The following is a 21,433-nucleotide window of genomic DNA, read 5'->3' as shown; positions in this document are numbered from 1 at the left end:
TTGAGAAGAGCAGAATTCAAACTAATGATATTATTATTTATTTTATTATATATTATTATTTTTAATGTTATTACCTTATAGTTGATATAACACTATCCTTATTTATTATTTCATTCGTTAAATATGAATAACAAGTCTATAACCTTCAGTGAACATCGACTTTCACTTAACCGGTTCTTCTGTCCTTCTATTATAAGTTTATATTCTAAACTAATAATATTTTTTTCTATACATCGTTTGACAATACATTACGTAATTATAAATATAATAGATGTTTTATATTGTGTTGTTGACCCGTTTGAGAAAATACTAGAAAAACATTGTACGGCAAACGTTCGTGTTTTGTACATATTTGTAACAGCCATCTAAGGGCCTTATTAATTACAAAAGCTCAATCTTGTTCATGTAGATGAGTAATGTGCAATTATTTATAGTTAAAGTGCCGTTGTTTTAGTTTCCTTGTTCATTGCCGTCGGCTATACGGTAAAGACCGAACTCTGCCTGGATTTTTTATTTAAAACATGTATTTATACAATATATGCATTTCTTTAAATATTAGGGAAAATAATTAAGTATACTTGCTCAAAGGGTGTTGTGCAATCTCGCCTACCACCATACAGCAATAATTTTTGTATCTTCGCTTCCGTTTGTGGCGCAATTACATTGCTAATGTCCTATGGTACGTAATTAGCGACTTACTATTCGCATAATGGGATCATCCTCTTTTCTATGTTTATAATTGTAGACGAATGATCTACGGGACAGAAGATTCATTTATTATAATTGTCAAAATCGTGTAGCTCAAAATGTAATTAAACAATTTTAATTACGAAAAGGTTATAAGTAAATTATTTTTAGGGGGTTTAATTTATAACTTTCTGCTTTAAATAAGTTTATAATATTTCAAGCTACACCTGGTGTTCTTCGTTCAGCTAAGTTTGATTGTCGACCTTTCCTATATATTAGCATGGATTCAGTTTGTTCTCTGCTCATATCTCGACACCAAACTACCTCTTTCCTGTTTGTTTGTGACGTGCTGCGGGCAAAGTTTACAGCGCTTGCAAGATCAAGGTTTTTATGATTATAGTATTTTCCAAACTAGTATTGGTAATAATGTTTCGTACGTAGGTCAGTAATTGCACATATGTCTTTGTTTCCTAATTATAATATTAAAGGAATTTAGTTCTCTTTTTTTCTCTTTATAATATATCTGTTTTAGATTAGTCGAATAATTATCGGGATTATTATTGTTTCGTAACAACAATAAGCCTGATTGAACCTATTTCGGATATTGTAATATATTATATTACGTAGTGCCTTTTGTGTAGTTCACTGTGGGCGTTTTCATTGACACCATTAAATGTTGCCATTATTGAATTATTGAATATATTATTGTATAATTGTTTGTAGGTTGTTGTGCTGTTCTCAGTGATCAGTACGGTGGGTAGCTTCGACGGATGTCGATTGTGAGGTCCTAGAGGTTTTGATAACTAAGTCATGCTAAAAAAAGTTACTGGATTACAGTCAAGTAATTTTGAATAGCCCGAAAGTTAAAACTCGCGTGAAGCTATTGGTATATATACGGCAATGAGAGTTAGGGAATAGAGAGCGCATCTGTGTTAGATTAAATACGAGTGCACTATAATAATTTCTGTCTAGTCCTGTCTCTCAGCTGGACTCTCAAATGTCTCCCGTGGCAGAAATAGGTCATGAGAACGTCATCATCATCACTGGCGTTATCATCCATACAATGGGCTTTTAAAGATACAACGTATGGTTAATTACATCAGTTCAAACAACTGACGTATGTATATATGCATTTGTAGTGATAATTTTTACGTCGTGCGGTTACAAGGAAGCGAACGAGAGACAACATTTAAACTGTAGCATTCTAATGCCTTAATGTTAAGTGAGAAAGTAGGTATAATGTTATAAGTAGGTAAAATATATTTAACGACAAACACTTAAAAGTTATTTGTTTGTTTTTCAACTCAATTTTTCTTATTTAGTCTGTCACGATGACCTTCACCAGAAGCAAGCGCCACTTGTGATGTTTCAAACATCGTTTTTATGGACTTCTTCGTTTGTTTAGAATTCAGACAATAAACCGTTCATGTTTAAACAACAGCTATCGTTTTTAGTGCTTTGTTTAAATGATCGTTTTAGTATTTTAAGGAAAATCCTCGTATATTATTTTTTGTTCACATATGTAATTTAATTTAATTTTTCCTTTAAACATCTGAAATACATATAATGTATTTAGTCTCCTAAAGTTTATAAACAGTTTTTTATTACATAATATCAGTTTGATAACGGCATAATTATGTTATGTTACTATACAAAAAAAAAGCCGAGATGGCCCCGGGGTAAGAACGCGTGAATCTTAACCGATGATCGTGGGTTCAAACCCGGGCAAGCACCACTGAATTTTCATGTGCTTAATTTGTGATTATAATTCATCTCTACCTGCATGTGTCTAATTTCACTGAAATTCTGCCACATGTGTATTCCACCAACCCGCATTGGAGCAGCGTGGTGGAATAAGCTCCAAACCTTCTCCTCAAAAAGAGGAGAGGAGGCCTTTAGCCCAGCAGTGGGACATTCACAGGCTGTTACTGTACTGTACTATACTAATATTATAAATGCGAAAGTAACGCTGTCTGCTACGCTTTCAAATGGTAAGAAGCAGGCTTAAACCCCAAGGAAGCATAGGCATCCTTTTTTTTTATACAAAACACCTGCTCTTTCCGAAACACGCCGGCGAAACCGCAAGAATTGAATGAAGATATTGAATTATATGTACAAAACTATTATTGTGACTTCCGAATTTTATAAAGAAATATACTGTTAGACGATTTATTTTGGAATTCGGTTCTTGTATCAGTTATACAGTCAAATTAAAGAAATTTTAATAAATTCTTAAGATCACCGGTCCTTTAATGAACACGCCAATTAATATCAGGTCAGTGAGATTGGCTTGCGCATAAAATTATATGGATTCTAGTCCGCAATCATTCGTTTTATTATTAACTGGTATGTACAACAGGATGTCAATTTCTTTATATGAATGATAGCGTCAAACATTTACAATTAAAGTAAACGGTGCATGAAACCTGATTAAATAGTATTTCTATCATCTCAACTGCATAATATTGTCTCGCGACAAGTGTGATGTTTTCCAACTATCTCAATTGATGACACAGTGCCTAGTCTCTTTTTACGAAACGATCTTTGTAAACGAACACGGTGTAGATTCGTGCATGACTGTGCGTAGTCGGAAAGAGCCGTTATCAAAATGGCGGCGCTGAGCCATTCTGAGCGTGGGGTCGTTGACGTTACCGTGTCGCCGATCGTTGGCGTGGCGCGTCTATCGATTTGAAACTATAGAGAAAACCTTGTAGCGACATCTAGCGTTAAATTTGAAAAATAAACTCTACTGTGTTACAGAAAGAGGGCGTTGATTACGTATTTTAATAAACAAAATTGTATATTTTTATTTTGTTCTTGGTCCACTTACCTATCTTATTTTTATACTTTTTTGTAGTAAACCGTTTTAATATATTAAGTTTTGAAAAAAAACATCAATACTTTCTTATTTAAATTGTTTATTATAATGTTATATTTTTTGTTGTTTGTTTACAGTGTAAAGACTTCGAGAAGGTTGGCGCCACGATTGCTGTAACACCCTGCGATGTCGTTGAAGAAGCGGATATCACATTCTCATGTGTTGCCGACCCACAAGCTGCGAAGGAGGTACCACAAATGCCATTAGCATTTAATTTCAATACTACGTCTATTGTTCGTTTAAAATAACGACCGAATTAGGTAGTTTTTCTTCCTTTAATAACTTTATAAGAAAAATATTATTTACGTTAAAGTTATAATATGAATTATAATTTGTTTATATTTAAATATTATTTATATATGTATTTTTTTATATAAAGTTAAAACCAGTTTTTCATGTCATTTTTATTTTTGCATATAAAATTATAATACATATTATCTATAAAAGAAAATTATAACGGATGGGCAAATGTGTCGCCTGATGGTAAGTGGTCATCTCCGCCCCTTATATCTTACTCCCCAATACAACCTTCGGAACTAGGATGTTGTATTCCTTGTTTCTACACTGGCTCACTCAACCTTCCAATCGGACCCAACGATACTGAATATTGCGAGGTGGTACCACAGAGCCTTGGTACTAATTAAAATAACGCTCAGGGTAATTGTATCATCATACTGTATACATATAAAAAATTAATTTTCTTTTTATCATCCAAGTAAATGAGCTTTCTTTTTATTTCCCTTGACATAGAACGCCGCATTGTTATTAATGTCCGCCGACCTTTCTTTTACGACCTTTGTAAAACCATCAAATAGATGGATATAATTTAAGTTTCAACAAATTAATAACAAAAATATGAATTTCATATCACAATCAAACAATTTCCGTAATTAAAGTCGTTAACATTTTACTAAAACGGAATATTTATTACAAATAATAAAGTGAAAAATTGTCTTAACGCGTAATGCCTCGTATAAAAAATATTGAGATTATGCACCAACGATGGTGGTTATCATTTTATCTTTTATATACCAGAATTCTAATAATTGTTTCTGCCTGTTTGTGTCCCACTGCTGGGCCTCCTCTCCTTTTTGAGAAGAAGGTTTTGGAGCTTATTCCACCACGCTGCCCCAATGCGGGTTGGTAAATACACATTTGGCAAAATTTCAATGAAATTAGACACATGCAGGTTTCCTCACGATGGTTTCCTTCACCGTCAAGCAGGAGATGAATTATAAACACAAATTAAGCACATGAAAATTCAGTGGTGCTTGCCCGGTTTTGAACCCACGATCATCGGTTAAGATTCACGCGTTCTAATCACTAGGTCATCTTGACTTTTAGAATTCTAATAATGTAATTGTAATAATAATACTGAATTGATCTGCAGATGGTGTTCGGCAACTGCGGAGTGCTTCACTGTCCATCCCTAGAAGGCAAAGGTTACGTGGAGATGACATCCATCGATGCGGACACGTCGCACGACATTGTCGAAGCTATCAGTGGGAAGGGAGGCAGATACCTTGAAGCTCAGGTTAGTTCTCATGTTTACGTAAATATATTACTTATATAAAATGTTGGGCCTGGTTCATCAGCTTTGACATGGACAGCGGCAGCCGTCAGGTGGCAGTAATGGGATGTATACGCAGAGACTGCTTTTTTCAATGAAATGGTTCGGAAGACCGGAGTCTTTTTAAAACAATTGTCCTCATAAAATAAATACATGTAAAGTAAAATAAAAAAGCTATGGTTCAGAACATCTGGAGGCTGACAGTGAATGTATCCACGTTGCAGATCCAAGGCTCCAAGACGCAGGCGGAGGAGGGCACGCTGATCGTGCTGGCGGCGGGCGACCGCTCGCTGTTCGACGACTGCCAGTCCTGCTTCAAGGCCATGAGCAAGAACTCCTTTTACCTCGGTAGTAGTCCGCGTCTCCAGTTACAGGCGCGACGAAACTTGCCCGTTGACTGTTTACAGCGGAATCGGCTCAGGGTGCACTAGTGATAACGCCTGGGCTCGGTGAATGTTTTATATTCTGTATGAAAGGAAACAACAAAATTACCAAAGTTCCGATACGAATTTAGGTTGTTTTATTGAACTTCTATAAATATATCTATATAATAAATCAAGACTGTTTGCGTGGTCGAATCAGCTAGTTTGAACAGCCACCAAGTAACATTTAAAATTTGGCATGGTTATATCTATATGGCAAACTTTATGAAACATATACATATATAACATGAAACGAATTTGGGTTATTTTAAGCAAGTGAATTTATATAATTTTATAAAGTTCTTTTGGTAAATATTTTTGGTATTGAAACAAGTTTTTTTTTGTGGTATTTTACAATTTATTTCAATTATGACATGAATGTTAGTGTTGTTTGGAACTGTTGTTTTTTTTTTATTTCGATTTAAATTAATTATTTAGTGCTTCATATTCTTATTTTTAAACCGTCAACGAGCAAATCTGAACGCCTGAATACTAGTGCATACAAGATTACTTAAATAATTTTTTGTGTGAATGTGTGCTTTTTTGGAACTTTTAAATTGTTAATTGTTTTATGAGATAATAATTGCCAATATTTTATATTGAATAATATAGTTATAAATATTTGCAAAGGTAATATATTAAAAAACTTTTACCAAGTAAATATGGCCTGGCACTACTGGTACTTACTATGCATATCTTAAGCAGAATTCCAGAATCAGATCCAAGCAGGCATCACTGATTTTTAACTTGTAAGACATCTGGATATATTTGTTGGATGAAAATTTTCATATTTATATGCAGAGCATTATTCAGTAGAGAGCTGGTTTAGTAAAATTCATTTTAGGAGAGTATGTGAGCAACTGGGCTACGTCCTGGTACGTGGGATGGTAGGTCGCCTTCGCATATTGACATTGGCATTGCAAGAAATATTATTGGTACATTGCGTTTCAGTAAATATGCAGTTTCATTGAGCATTATGCACATCGCGTTCGCAGGCGAGATCGGCAACGCGTCCAAGATGAACTCCGTCCTGCAAGTCGTGGGCGGAGTGTCGCTGGCGGCGCTCGCAGAGGGACTCGCGCTGGCCGACCGCGCCGGCCTCAGCCAGGCCGACCTGCTCGACGTGCTGGCGCTCACGCCGCTCGCCTCGCCGCACCTCATACTCAAAGGCAGAGGTGAGTGTCCCGCCGTCCCGCCGTCCCGGCCGACCTGCTCGACGTGCTGGCGCTCACGCCGCTCGCCTCGCCGCACCTCATACTCAAAGGCAGAGGTGAGTGTCCCGCCGTCCCGCCGTCTCGCCGTCCCGCCGTCCCGGCCGACCTGCTCGACGTGCTGGCGCTCACGCCGCTCGCCTCGCCGCACCTCATACTCAAAGGCAGAGGTGAGTGTCCCGCCGTCCCGCTGTCCCGGCCGACCTGCTCGACGTGCTGGCGCTCACGCCGCTCGCCTCGCCGCACCTCATACTCAAAGGCAGAGGTGAGTGTCCCGCCGTCCCGCCGTCTCGCCGTCCCGCCGTCCCGGCCGACCTGCTCGACGTGCTGGCGCTCACGCCGCTCGCCTCGCCGCACCTCATACTCAAAGGCAGAGGTGAGTGTCCCGCCGTCCCGCCGTCCCGGCCGACCTGCTCGACGTGCTGGCGCTCACGCCGCTCGCCTCGCCGCACCTCATACTCAAAGGCAGAGGTGAGTGTCCCGCCGTCCCGCCGTCCCGGCCGACCTGCTCGACGTGCTGGCGCTCACGCCGCTCGCCTCGCCGCACCTCATACTCAAAGGCAGAGGTGAGTGTCCCGCCGTCCCGCCGTCCCGGCCGACCTGCTCGACGTGCTGGCGCTCAGGCCGCTCGCCTCGCCGCACCTCATACTCAAAGGCAGAGGTGAGTGTCCCGCCGTCCCGCCGTCCCGGCCGACCTGCTCGACGTGCTGGCGCTCACCTCATACTCAAAGGCAGAGGTGAGTGTCCCGCCGTCCCGCCGTCCCGCCGTCCCGGCCGACCTGCTCGACGTGCTGGCGCTCACGCCGCTCGCCTCGCCGCACCTCATACTCAAAGGCAGAGGCGAGTATCCCGCCGTGCTCACCATTAAGGCCACTGTGGTAGTATTATGAAGGAATGACTACATTAAGAACTACCAGCCAGTGAGTAAACGTAAGCCTTGAAATGTATAGCATTGTCACTCGAAATTGGAGTTTAATTAATAATATTTTAAATGTTCTTATTCCAGCGATGATCGAGTCATCATATTCAACACACCAACCGCTGACTCACATGCAGAAGGATCTGAAACTGGCCCTGGGACTGGGGGACGCCCTAGAACAGTCCCTGCCGCTGACGGCGACGACCAACGAGATCTTCAAGCACGCCAAGCGCCTCGGGTACGCCAACCACGACGTGGCGGCCGTGTACATCCGCGCGCGGTTCTGAGCGCCGGCCCCCCCCCCTCCCACACACAGGCTGCGTCTGTTGCGTGTCCTTCGATTCTATTCATGTACCTTTACACAAAACGGGAATAGAATGAATCATCTACCAACTACTTTAAACATGAGCGTCATCACCATTTTCACCCCCATTGTGACGCGTGAATGACGCGTTTATATTTCATCGTCGTAAGAGAAATTGTTGACAGTGTAATGAACGATGTAGAGAAATGAAATGATAAGAGCAGTGAATATATAAATTATTTTGTTGCCTTGTCGTCGGTTCGTTGTAGCGTCTCGCTATTTCGAAATGTTTTTGGTATCACCCTGTTATTGACAAATTGATTGATCAATGTTAACAGTATGTTTAAGGAGTTATCGACGATATTAAAAGAATTACTTGATTTATAATTTAAGTTATCGTAATTAAATGATAATAAAATCGATTTTAGTACATTTTCATGGTTTTATTTTAGCGTAGTAGCTTAGTAGTTAGCGGGTACTTTCTTACATTAAATTGACGTAATTAATTAAATTTTACTTAATGTATCTTGAGTAGTTTTTCTTATAATAATCCTGCCAAATGAAATTTCGTTTATTCAAACAATAACATCTTAATAACGTAGTTTCATTGTTGTTTTAGTTGCGGGTACGTTTTTATTATATTCTAAGGATGTCAATTTAGATTAAGTTCAGACTTTAATTTCTGAGATTGAAATGTTAAAACACTTGAGACGAGGTTGTTTGATTATATAATTTTAAGAATATTTGACTATTTGAAATATAACTTAACTTTCTGTATTGCGTGGATAAATTTGTCTTTTATTAAAAACAAATTTAAGTTATAAATAAATAAACTCATAAAAATCCAAATCGAAATAATTTTAATATCAATTATCTTACTTTAAAGCTGTACTGATATTTACTTTTGGATTTATTATTTGCGGTTGTTTTTAAATGTTATGTTCGGTTGTTTAAATCAAAGTATTCATAGTAGTTCATTTCGTCGTTCGATTAATCGATTTATTATCTATATTGTGTTTTTCAACAATTAATATGTAATATTACTAAATACTTGTGTATAGAATTCACCAAAAAAAAATAATTAATTAATCGTATGTTGATAAAATACGCCTTTATAGTTCTTAAATTGTCAAATTAAGACATTCTTTTGTTATTGATTATTTTTGTGACAACTTGTATCAAAGATAACAAACGAATTTAATGTATTTTAAGTACAATATTATGTATGAAGAAATATCATAGAAGTATGATCACTCATTCGGAGAGAATATTATTACTGTTAATTTCTATGTAAATGTGAAATTTAATTATCTGTATTTTTATGAATAATATTATGAACCGTTCTCCATATTAATAATTATTATGAATATAAATTCATAAATATATTAATTAAGTGACATTATATTTGGTAAATAAATAAAATAAGATTATTTTGTTTGCTTTATTTTCGTTTTTCCGAACCTTATCTATAAGAGAGGCTTATTTATGGTGTACCAAGGGAGATGGGTCTGTTACTGAACGATATTGATACTAAAAAAGGGGGTTAAGGGTCCGTTCACACAGACCGGCTCGGAGAGGAGAGCAGATTTTTATCACGTTGGAAACAGTGTTTTGAGTGATTGTAGTAAAGTTTATTTTTGCATTTGCACCTTTTTTGTCATTAAAAATGCCTGAACGCGCTTCGTGTGAAGTAATAAAAGGAGCCGACCGGCTCCGCTTGCGTGCTCTTTCTCGCTTGCGCAGCCTGTCGAATGGTCGATGTGAAATAGTTGGCGGCTCCGCTCCGGCCAATTCCAAGCGTATACGACCCGGTCTGTGTGAAAAGAAAAAAGCAGGCCGATGCTCTCCGAGCCGGTCTGTGTGAACGGACCCTCATGAAGTTTGTATGGTTGGGCGCGCTAATCTAATGTCAATACAAGATTTGAATAAATATTTTAGAGTTAGTCTTTAATTTAGGGTTATACATTTTGGGTCTTAGTGTCGAAATAACTCATACCACAACCCCAAGAAGCAATAGCGGCAAACGGGGGGACCTTTGTTCGTGGACGACAAAAATCCCTGAAGTGTGGGTAAAAGGTTCACAGATAAATTGCCACGGACTAAAAGCAGAGTGTGTGATCATTTGTTCGCCGGAATTTTAGTGAAGCGCACATTGTGCAAGCAATATTCTACGATTTCGTTTCGTTGTAATTATCTCATCCTTCTATTTCGAATCGATTAACGAATGGATATTTTCATACAATTTTATTAACAAAAAATGTTTATTTAAAATAATGTTTTCCAACTATCGTTGGATGAATTGCTAAAAAAAGCCGAGATGGCCTAGTGGTTAGAACGCGTGAATCTTAATCGATGATCGTGGGTTCAAACCTGGGCAACCACCACTGAAATTTCATGTGCTTAATTTGTGATTATAATTCACCTCGTGCTTGACGGTGGAGGAAAACATCGTAAGGAAACCTGCATGTGTCTAATTTTATTGAAATTATATGACATGTGTATTCTACTATCCCGCATTGGAGCAGCGTAGTGGAATAAGCTCTAAACCTTCTCCTCAAAAAGGGAGAGGAGGCCTTAGCCCAGCAGTGGGACATTAAGTGGATTTTTTTTTCTCCACAGTTCCTCGACTCAGGCTTTAACTAATTTTAAGGTTTAAAAATTCATTCAGGCGCATTTCTACCGCCTATGCATATGTTAAAGTCTAGGGTCGACACTTGTCTCCACTGACACTAAAACATGGTTATTGGTTATAAAATCAAACTTAATTTATGAACTAATGTCATTACTGCTATTAAAATCTTAATCTAATGTCATTACTGCTATTAATCTAAATTAATGATATCTTTATCTAAACACATTGTCCGCCAATTTTGCATACAAAAAGAAATAAAGCCAATTACAGACCAATCTGACATGAATTTGCTAATGACGTACAATTTCCTCCTAACCTTGGATTGATTTCGTTCACGATAATGACCTTCGGAGACGACGGCAGATATACGACAAATTAGTGCTTTCTAAAAATACGATAGCGTGATTTACTGCCGCCCGTCACGCTAACGTCTGCGGTTAGCGCATAAAAATTGTATGCGCGATGTACAGGAACGAGTTATAACGAAGTTCATAAGGAAGGAAGAGCTTGATAAACTTTGGTACAATCGTGCATTCTTACAATTTGTACTCTCTGAATTTATTCATTTCGAGTAACTTCTTTACCCGGAGTCGGATTTTTAGGAATTTTTCTGATGCTGAAGTATAGGCTTTCATTGTATTTTTTCATTGATTGAGAATAACAAATTATAAAAACTTAATGTTCGTAAAATAGGTATCTAACATATTTTACGAACATTAATTTTAAATGCTATGATCTAATTTCAGCTATTCAACCTTTACAAACGAATATAGAGGCCTAGAAATTATTACATATATATTTCCCGTTTTTACCAAAAAAAATATTATCGCGATTGTGGCACGTTAAAGTTTTATGCATACTGTCAAAAGGTTTTTTAGTTTACTACTAATAACAAAGGCTACATTAAACTATCTAAAACTATTTTCAACTAAGTCTAGAATAAAAAGTGAAAGCCGTAGAACAATAATATCGCAATCAATTCAATTAATTACGAAATAAAAAAAAAACGTTTACGATCCCTTAAAATCACGAAACATGCGATGCCGTGATTACATTACAAAAGAAACTTGTAAGGGAAATTAGAAAAATGTCAGTCGAATTGTAGAATTTCCCATAAAACATGCACTACCATTGTAACTCCTTCGACGTGACTTTTTGGTGTCACACTAAGTTTTAAAAGGCAATTTATCAAGTTTAGATTTAATTGTCAATTTTGACAATCCTCAAGGAATAAATTAATCTAGTGTTGAATTAGTGTATCGAGCACGATTTTTGATAAAATATTATAAATTACGCAGTGTGTAAAATGTCGTTCCTCACAGAATATTTTGATGAATATCGACAGCATCCTATTCGGAAAACTCAAATGTAAGTTACAATATTAGTTTAAGAATTCATTGCGAAAATGAAAAAAGTTAATTATTAATAAGCTAGCAGCATATAACATTAAGTACCTATATAATATTATTTTGACTATAATATGAATAGTGATAGTAAACAATCTTTTAGTTAAGGTACGGTAATTTAGTAAACACTACGAATTAAATCATTCTACAGATGTCGGCCCGAACTCAGGTGGGCTAAGTTGGAAGGAAAATGGTTGGACCCGAAGATGGGATCTGAAGATGTTAGTATATAGAATTGTTATTAATTTACAGAATAATTTAATCGACTTCCGAATTATACATTACATATACAATGGTTGGTTAAGTCAAATTAAAATTAATCATATAATACTACATGAAATAACTATATATAAATTAGCAAACAGCCACACAACCTCCTGATGATTGCTTTGTTTTTTGATATTAAACTATTTACACACTAAATTGACCATATAAAAGATATAAAAACCCTAGACGATGGGTTCTCATCGGTGGTAGTTGGTTTTATGCAGATCCGTCTCAGTGGATACGATCCACTTGACAATTATTCTTCTGCCAAACAGTTTTATTGTTATTGTCCACGGCCCAAAATCATCGTTCTTTTTTTTATATTCTTAAATCAGTTATGTGTGTGTGTGTATTCAGAATATATTTTTACGTCAATTTTTAAGTTTTTACGAGATTATTATAGATAATGTGATTGTTTTCTACAGAAAGCTTGGACTGAGGAGGAAATAGAACAGTTTATAAAGATGACTATGAAGAGCTTACGCGGACAGTCCACTTATTTTAACGACTACTGCGCTCACCTTTCTCCTGGTTAGTCACAAAACTACACATTGGGTATATAACAGATTTGTGGAATTTTTCCACATTTATTATTCGCACTGCGAAACTGTGGAATGCTTTGCTTGATTCCATTTTTCCTGTTTTTGTATAGAATAGGAAGGCGGACGAGCATATGGGCCACCTGATGGTAAGTGGTCACCAACGCCCATAGACATTGGCATTGTAAGAAATGTTAACCATCGTTTACATCACCAATGCGCCACCAACCTTGGGAACTAAGATGTTATGTCCCTTGTGCCTGTAATTACACTGGCTCACTCACCCTTCAAACCGGAACAGAACAATACCAAGCACTGCTGGCTTGCGGTAGAATAAATCAAATCCAGGGTAAGCGGGTTCCTTCTGGGCAGGCGCGCTCCATCCTAGACCGTGACTATGCTTAGGATAAGGCAAGTCAACGGACAAGCGTTTGCCTATTAACTGTAAAAAAACAGATTTATGACTGAAAACTTCCAACAAAAATCGATACTCTTTTATTTTATTATGTAAGTTGTGTATTTGCTGCTGACTTTCTGAAGAAATTTAAACAGTTTTAAATATAATTTTGACCAACAACAAGGGCAAACCGTAAGAGTAACTAATAAGTTTAATGTCGATTTTTCCGTGAAATTTTCATTCAAAACTGGTGCAAAACGTGACATTTCGAAAGTATTGGGTATTTATTAAATATTGTATACTTAATTATATTATGTAATAATATCTTACGTTTATCACTATTTTCTGCGAAAATCCCTAGGATATATTACGGAAAGTTTTACTCGCAATTTCAATAGAATGTTATAAAAATGAAAAATAATATAGGTAACTAAAAATTACTTGTAAAAGTCTAATTGGATTAATGTACATCGAAATATGAGTTTGTAATACCTATCTTCTCTGAATCCTGACTGTTTCAGTCCCACGTTCGCATGACGGTCTCTCCGGAAATATATGATCTTAACATAAAGCTGACGTTTCAGACATTCATCTTTGGAATAACTTGTATTCATAACGGCGTTTTCTGTTTTAGTTTTAATATTAAGAATTCTCCTGCTTCCCCCTTCCTTTTCCTGCTTCCCCCTTCCTTCTTAAGTCCACGCGAGCTGGTTCTCGATGTCACCGCCTAACTGTGACATCAATTCCATCGCGAACAAAGAAATTTGGCAACTCCTTTCTTTGTCGCACTTCCAAAAAATGGAATTCCTTACCAGCTCACGTATTCCCCTCCTCTTACAACCCGGGTTCCTTCAAACGAGGCGTGAAGAGGCATCTTGCGGGCCGGCAAGGCGAAGGCGGCTAGTGCAGAACGTTTTTCCCGTCTGTACTGGCCGTCGTCGCGTTTGGACTCTACTACCGCTTACCATCAGGTGGAGTGGAGTCATTTGCCCTCCCGGCGATATAAAAAAAAAAAAAAAAAATATTTATATTTAACTCGTTGCGCTTATGCTTATTTATTTATTTACGATTTTACAAGACTTAATTACTATTATATTATACTTTACTATACTAACAATGATCAGAAAATATATACTGTAGAGAAAAATTGGTTACTAACTCACTAGTCTTGTATAGTTTCTTCGTCAATTAAATTAAATAGGTACTTATGTTAATTATATATACTTCAATTTATATATCCTACATAAAAACCCAACGAATATTTACTAGTTACGCCTTTTTCACCATGTATATCAGATGGTATTGAGCAGTACTTATTTATTATTGGCTTTTTAAAATTTAAATTTTATTAAATTTAATTTTTTAATTTTTTTAGATATAATTTTTTTTTTATTTAACAAAGCAAAAAATATCTGCACGTTTTAATTATGGAAACGAATACCTAGATAAAAATGTAATGTTACAAGTTTCTCTTCTCTTTTTCACGCATTAATACAATATTTGTCTCTATTTGGATATAATACATAATATTTTTGTGCATATTGAACCGAGCTCCATGAATGCAAATGACACAAAGCCCTTTTTCGAAGAATGAGTTACCGTTTTTATGTCTGAAGCGCCACCCCAAAGTAATATACCATAAGACAGGGCTCGGTAAACTTTCAAGATGGAAGGGACGAGTACAGTAATTGATTTAATGAATTTCAAAAGACAAAGTTATTCAAGTTTTTAAATAAATCAGGCAAAAAACAAAAATTTAGAGGTAATACCTGAATAATTCATAATTATTTTGGAAAATACCTGTCGGATAAATCTTATGTATGTGAGTTAAATAAAATTCTAGCATAATTTAGTCGAAATAACTTTTCCGTAAAATGAAAGGAAGAAATGATCACATGAAAGTACCTATTTAAAAATTTGCCATACGCAAAAAGCAGCATGCTGCAGAGATGACCTTATCTGTAAGGTGATAATTCCACTGAAGTGTATTATTTCCGTTTCTGTCGTGTCGTATAGGTATAGATAAAAAATATTTTATATTGTGTCGGCATCGTTCTCCTTATTTGTGTTCGAGAAAAAGCTATGGGTTTGTTTATGGTATGGAATTTAATAAACTCTAACGAGGGTCTGTCATGTTTAATTTATGTCAAGACATTCGCGAGATTGTCGCAGGCCTAATAATGTACATAAATACGATATAAATCCCTCAACACATCACACTTGCGAATAATGTATCTTTATATATTACAAACAAATCGTGTGTATAATAATAATTTTTGCACACATATATAATTTCAATACATTCATATCCGTACAAAGGATTAACATTATATGTTAGTATGTGTATGTCACAGGATATTTATATTCCCCTTTAGATTATAATGAATCCAGTGACATTGTAACCCGTACAAAATTCATTTATTTTTAAAATATGGAAACCTTTCATGTTAATTTAGACAAATAGTTATAATTTAATTTAAATCGCGCTGTGTCAAAATTCCGTGTTAATTATAATATCACGGTATTGACGAGAAACTTATGTCACATCGGGCAATATATTGTTTGTTACGCCTTTTTCTTCATTGGATATATACTCTGTATCGATATCAAATTGTAATAACCTTAGAAACCAGCATTATTTTGTAATTATATTACAGAATTCAAAACAAGACCATTTAAACCTCGAGAGAAGAAGCGTAGACCTTGCAAATCTGAAGGGGTGGTCGATGACACGCCACCACCACCACCGGCACAGAAGCTGGCCATCAAAGATACAGAATTGATGAAACTGGCGCGGGAACTTTATGAGCGGGACATGAACAAACCGACCCTGGAATCGTTACCAACGCAATTGAGAAGTTAGTTTTGGGATTTATTTATAGCTCCGCGCGGTTCCACGTAAAACGTTACTGTTCAAATTCTGTGGATCGTAGCGTGATGATGTATAGTCTATAACCTTTCTTGATAGAAGATCTATCTAAAGCAAAAGATTTTTTCAAATCGCAGTGGTAGATCCCAATACATATTTCCCACAACAATGTCACAATTCACTTACTTGAGATCATAAATTCTAAATTAATATAATGTGGGGAACAAGAGTTGGGGTACCCTGTAAATTCACAAAATGAAAACAGAGTAGGTACGTATATAAAATAACAAATATTGCAACGGCGCGGCTTAGTGCACATGATATGACGGGTAGCACATACAGAATAAAGGCAACAAAGACAATCTTATCGCGTTCGACCTAAAAACTCTCAAGCTTTTAGTATTATCATACCCTTATATATAAAGGTTAAAATGTAATATTTGCGTTACAATTACGCTTAAAATATTTATAAGTTAGGTTATGTTAGAGAGTGGGATACTTACGTTGTCCTAATTCTTTACTTTAGTATTTTACTTCCATTTTTATTTGTATAAATATAGAATAAGCAAATATTACAAGTTAACGATATTTAATAAGAGAATAATAAATTATACGAAGTAACTACACAAAAATTTAATTATCCCTTGGGTTTATGATTATTACATGTTTATAAATATGTCATATTGATTATTTGGAGTTATTTATGTTATCAATACACTCTTAAATAACAATACTTATGTCATTTGTTATGAATTCATGAGATGTTAGGACAATATAATGGCATCGTAAGTATGCTTTGATTTGTCTTGCAGGAGCTGAGCTACTGTTACATTAAAATAAACTTGTTACGTCGATGGCTTGATAATGATATCGTTAAAAAATTATCGAAATGCCTCAATGTACTTATTGTTTTTTAAGTGTATTTTAGTTAAGAACTATTCGAAAAATCATTTTAAATTGTAGCGAACAATGTATAAACTTGTAATCTATTTATTGTATGTTTTATGATTATAATTAAAATGTTATCAGGTTAAAAACTGTATTTGTTGAACCTACGTTTGTAATTATGAACTGTATTTGTCTTTTAACAAGTCTAATTATTTCGTAGTCCTCGGCTATGTGCGACCCTGTCTCTATAAGACTGGCATCAGCGAGTACCAGGAGAGTATTGCTCGGTTGGCCTATGAGATGATCCGCGACGACCGAATACCTCGGTACTTTGCGCATAATGGCTGCCGTCCACGGTGGGGCCTGCCGCCTGAGGGTACCAGGCAACCAGAACTCGACGGAGCTCCTTATGATGGGGAAAGACTGTACTGAGAGACGTAGGATGTTAGTACGATTTTAATTGATATAATTCGTTTTTTCAGTACATCTATATTCCATGTGTAAGATAAACATAAAAATAGTGGTAGAGCTTTGTGAAAGCTCGTATTCTACCGCAAACAGCTGTACTTGGTACTGTTGTGTTCGCGTTTGTAAGGGTGAGTGAGCCAGTGTAATTACAGGCACATGAGACATAACATCTTAGTTCCCAAGGTTGGTGGCGCTTTGGCGATGCAAGCGCCGCCCGGACACGACCGGGACGGGTATGTGGGACTCACGGGGCAGAAGGCCACCGTCCTACCCACTAAAACCTCCTCGTTTCCGCCTCACCGCATGGTGGCGGGGTTACGGGAACGCGTTAACACACCACCGCGACCCCGCCTGTGGCCGTCGCTGTGGGTGAGCGACCAACCGGTTGTTTTTTATTGAGGTTTTCTCCTCTTGGCCCGGCCGGTGAAGGCAAGGCCCTCGGTCCCACCACAGGCTGGCGCCTGGATGGAGAAACGAGTTTGAGAAGGCGGTGACCGAAGTCTGTCCACCCAGCATCGACACCGAAACTGAGCGAACCCGCCTCTCCCTCTTCCTTCTACTCCCCCTCCCGACTCCAGCAGCCCGAAAGGACTCCGGAGACCAACGCCTCCTCTCTCTCTCCGGCGGCCCAAAAGGACCCCGGAGTCCTATTTGCCACGAAGCCGCTCGCTGGTCCACTCTGCGCAACAGAGAAGTACCAGGAGCGGCCCGCAACACCTCCACCGCGTCAGTCTCAGCCGCGATCGACAAGCAATCCGGAAAAACATCGGATTGCTGGTCGACCCCGTTGCCCAGGGTGCACCACGTGGAGGTGACTGACATGTACCCCTGCTCGTCTTAACCTAGCCTAACCTACCTAATCAATAAAAAAAATTGTCCTTGAAATGTTAACCATCACTTACATCGCCAATGCCAATAATCTTAGGTCAACCTTTATTTGATTAGTTTTAACAAGTCCTAACAGTGAATAGACGAGTTAATTTGTTCTTTAGCCTAGTAGACAAGTCTTACACGATATAAATTTGCGCACTTACCATCAGGTGGCCCATTTGCACGTCCGCATATTCTATATAAACAAAATGTTGTTCCTTAAAACGTTGTTAATAAAGCAATCTCTATGAATACCTAACTGTTGAAATAGAATTCAAGATAAAACACGTTGGGATCTCTTGTAGTTTTCCTCAAGCATAACGGCGTATATATACTAAGAAAGCATGACGTTAGTTAAGTAGGAAATGGCTTAATTTGTTTTACTGAGAATAACATTCATAAGTATAAATCTCAATGATCGATCTTATTCCTCTAACGAACTATTTCACATTTAAATAATTCAACTGCGTGCTTCGAGTCATTTTTGACTTATCGACATTTCTGACTACATCAATAGCGATTTGAATAGCTCGAACGGTTTTAATCAAATTGAAGTAAAATGATTTCAATAGAAGTCGAGATGGCCTAGTGGTTAGAACGCGTGAATCTTAACCGATGATCGTAGGTTCAAGCCTGGGCAAGCACCACTGAATTTTCATGCCCTTAATTTGTGTTTATGATTCATCTCTTGCTTGACGGTGAAAGAAACATCGTGAGGAAACTTGTATGTGTCTGACATACAAGTTTCCTCACATTTCATTAAAATTCTGCGACATGTGTATTCTACCAACTCGCATTGGTGCAGCGTGGTGGAATAAGCTCCAAACCTTCTCCTCAAAAGGAAGAGGAGGCCTAAGTCCAGCAGCAGGACATTAACAGGCAGTTACTCTGATTTCAATAGAGTGTTGTTTTGAAATTTTTGTTGTTTCATTTTGAAATTATTTTGTTGTGAATAACAAATGCAGGTTTATTAAAATCGGACCACGTGTCCCGTTTGTTAGGAAAGTAATTGTTCAATTTCTTCAATTGATTTTGCTACGTATTATATTGCGACGCTTAACATCAGGCAAGTGAACGGTCAAACGCCGGCCTATTAAAAAAAATATATTAAAAACTATATGAGGAGTTTCCTTCAATGAAAACTTACAAGTAAAAGTTATTTATTAAGAAATTATTAATTCTTGCTTCGCAGATCGGTGGCATTACTGTTGTTAATTTGAAACCCATCGGCTTCGTGCCAAGGTGTAATTCATACGACCGTTTGGTGTCAACATTTCAACTATGTATTAAACGGTACATTTTCTTTTAATTTTACAAATATTTTGATATTTATACAATTTTGTGAATTATATCATTCAGTTTAGAAATTATCTTATCTACTTTATAAATGTTAATTTATTAACTTTTATATACATTCTATTAAAAATATAAACTTTTATTTGTGTTTATTAATGTAGCTATTGCGTAAAATAAAGTGTAAGTAAATACTGATACGGATATCGCAAAGCGATCGATAAAAGTCGTAAGTTTTTTAAACGATTTCAGAAACCATTACAAGCCAATAAATAGTATCTAAAAGGATTTTATATAGAGTTTTATTTTAAATAAGGAAACACGGAAGGATTCGTCGATAAACGTAACGACCAAATTAAACAATGAATAATTAATGAAATTGACGATACAGGACCTTACCATTAAAACAAAGGGGTATCGTCCTTTGTTTTGCGTTCTGACGAATATCGTCTTTTTGCTGGCCCATTGCCAAAGACATTACAAGCATACGTTTTCGATTGTCAGTGGGACTTTTATTGGGCTGTTTGAGGATCAAATGTACCTCTCATCAGATGTGGCTGTGATATCAATTCCTTCCGTCATTACACGTGCTGTCAAGGACTCTATTGTTTACAGATTTTCTAGTGATTTTTAGCTTTCTTTGTGATATACTCGGTACAATATAATGTTTGTTATGTTTAGTTAAGTTTTATTTATTATCTTGACTGTTTAGAGGCTATTTTAAGGCTGCAAATCTCGAGAGTCGACTATAAAAAGAGCTAGAGGTTATTTCATGTCTAGAAATTCTTATTAGCAGTCTGGAGTGTACTAGCTGTGTCGAATAGCCAATTCATCGGATTATAAGAGTCAAACAGTAATAGTTAAAATTGTTATATTCTGGTTTATAGGGCGAGTGAGCCAGTGTAGCTACATTGCACCGTATTAGCGAGCCGATCGTCGGGGTGTCACGATATTATATACCGCTGATATTTAGTGAGTGTTCCGGCGCACTCGGCACCGCAGAAATCAATATTATACTTCATGTGGGAATACGCGTATTTTTTTTCCAGCGAGTACAAAAGCTACAGACATAAGGGACATAACATCTTAGTTCCCAAGGTTGGTGGTGCATTGGCGATGTAAGGAATGGTTAATATTTCTTACAGCGCCATTGTGTATGGGTTGTGGTGCGTCCAACTAGCAATTTTACAAAAAATATAGAAAACGCTATTGTGCTCGCGTGCATAAACTACACTATGCTTTGCTGTGCACAGTCTCCTTCGTCTGGCCCCATACAGAAGGATATAAGTTTGTGGTATTTTTTGAGTGATGTTCTTCTTTTAATTTACTAATCACACACAAAAATAAAATCATTTTACAATCGGCATATATATCGAGTAATATAGGTAGGCACATCAATACTGACGAATGACGAAATAATGACGAAAAAAATACATCCAAAACTATCTTAAAGATATTATATTATCTGCACAGCGTTTATTTGGTGCACTAACCACCACTCACTGAAATACTCACTCTGAAGGATGCGTGTGCCAATGCAGCCATATAGCATTCCAGAATCAATCTTGCAGGGTAGCGTTATAAGAAAAACTATAGACACTGACCCGAGATGGCTCAGTGGTTAGGGCACGTGAAATATTCACGTGCTCTAACTGACAATGCGGTTACAAAGTTGATATTTTAAATTCGTGTTTAAAATTCATTTCGTACTAGCCGGTAGAAAATCGTGAGGAAACCTGCATTTGCTTGATGATATTCTGCCACATTTGTATCTAAACCTCGTTTTAAAGAGGACCTGAGGCTTTACCCCAGC

General features: G+C 37.0%; 3 protein-coding genes across 15 annotated transcripts in view; 2 read left to right on the top strand and 1 right to left on the bottom strand.

Annotated features, from left to right (window-relative positions):
- LOC126776789 (cytokine-like nuclear factor N-PAC) overlaps positions 1 to 8,423 on the top strand; it is a 69,231-nt gene extending 60,808 nt beyond the window's left edge. For 2 of the 13 annotated variants that reach the window (XM_050499556.1, XM_050499551.1), the window contains exons 8-14: positions 3,643 to 3,753; positions 4,956 to 5,099; positions 5,360 to 5,486; positions 6,553 to 6,746; positions 6,944 to 7,047; positions 7,150 to 7,239; positions 7,775 to 8,423. In XM_050499556.1, the coding sequence (XP_050355513.1) occupies positions 3,643 to 3,753; positions 4,956 to 5,099; positions 5,360 to 5,486; positions 6,553 to 6,746; positions 6,944 to 7,047; positions 7,150 to 7,239; positions 7,775 to 8,063 (1,059 nt within the window). In that variant the 3' untranslated portion in view covers positions 8,064 to 8,423. The other 11 variants (XM_050499555.1, XM_050499553.1, XM_050499554.1 and 8 more) reach the window with 11 other exon arrangements.
- LOC126776758 (yemanuclein) overlaps positions 1 to 21,433 on the bottom strand; it is a 425,903-nt gene that overhangs the window by 31,668 nt on the left and 372,802 nt on the right. The gene's annotated exons all lie outside the window — the stretch shown is intronic.
- On the top strand, positions 11,869 to 19,741 carry LOC126776899 (uncharacterized). Its single transcript, XM_050499761.1, has 6 exons — positions 11,869 to 11,991; positions 12,181 to 12,250; positions 12,722 to 12,827; positions 15,890 to 16,090; positions 17,210 to 17,433; positions 19,520 to 19,741. The coding sequence occupies exons 1-5, from the start codon at positions 11,930 to 11,932 to the stop codon at positions 17,419 to 17,421; spliced, it is 651 nt and encodes a 216-aa protein (XP_050355718.1). The 5' UTR covers positions 11,869 to 11,929; the 3' UTR covers positions 17,422 to 17,433; positions 19,520 to 19,741.

The sequence above is a fragment of the Nymphalis io genome, chromosome 21 (assembly GCF_905147045.1).
Source record: "Nymphalis io chromosome 21, ilAglIoxx1.1, whole genome shotgun sequence".
In the NCBI taxonomy this organism is placed as follows: Eukaryota; Metazoa; Arthropoda; class Insecta; order Lepidoptera; family Nymphalidae; genus Nymphalis; species Nymphalis io.
This window is presented reverse-complemented; position numbering and strand designations above follow the sequence as displayed.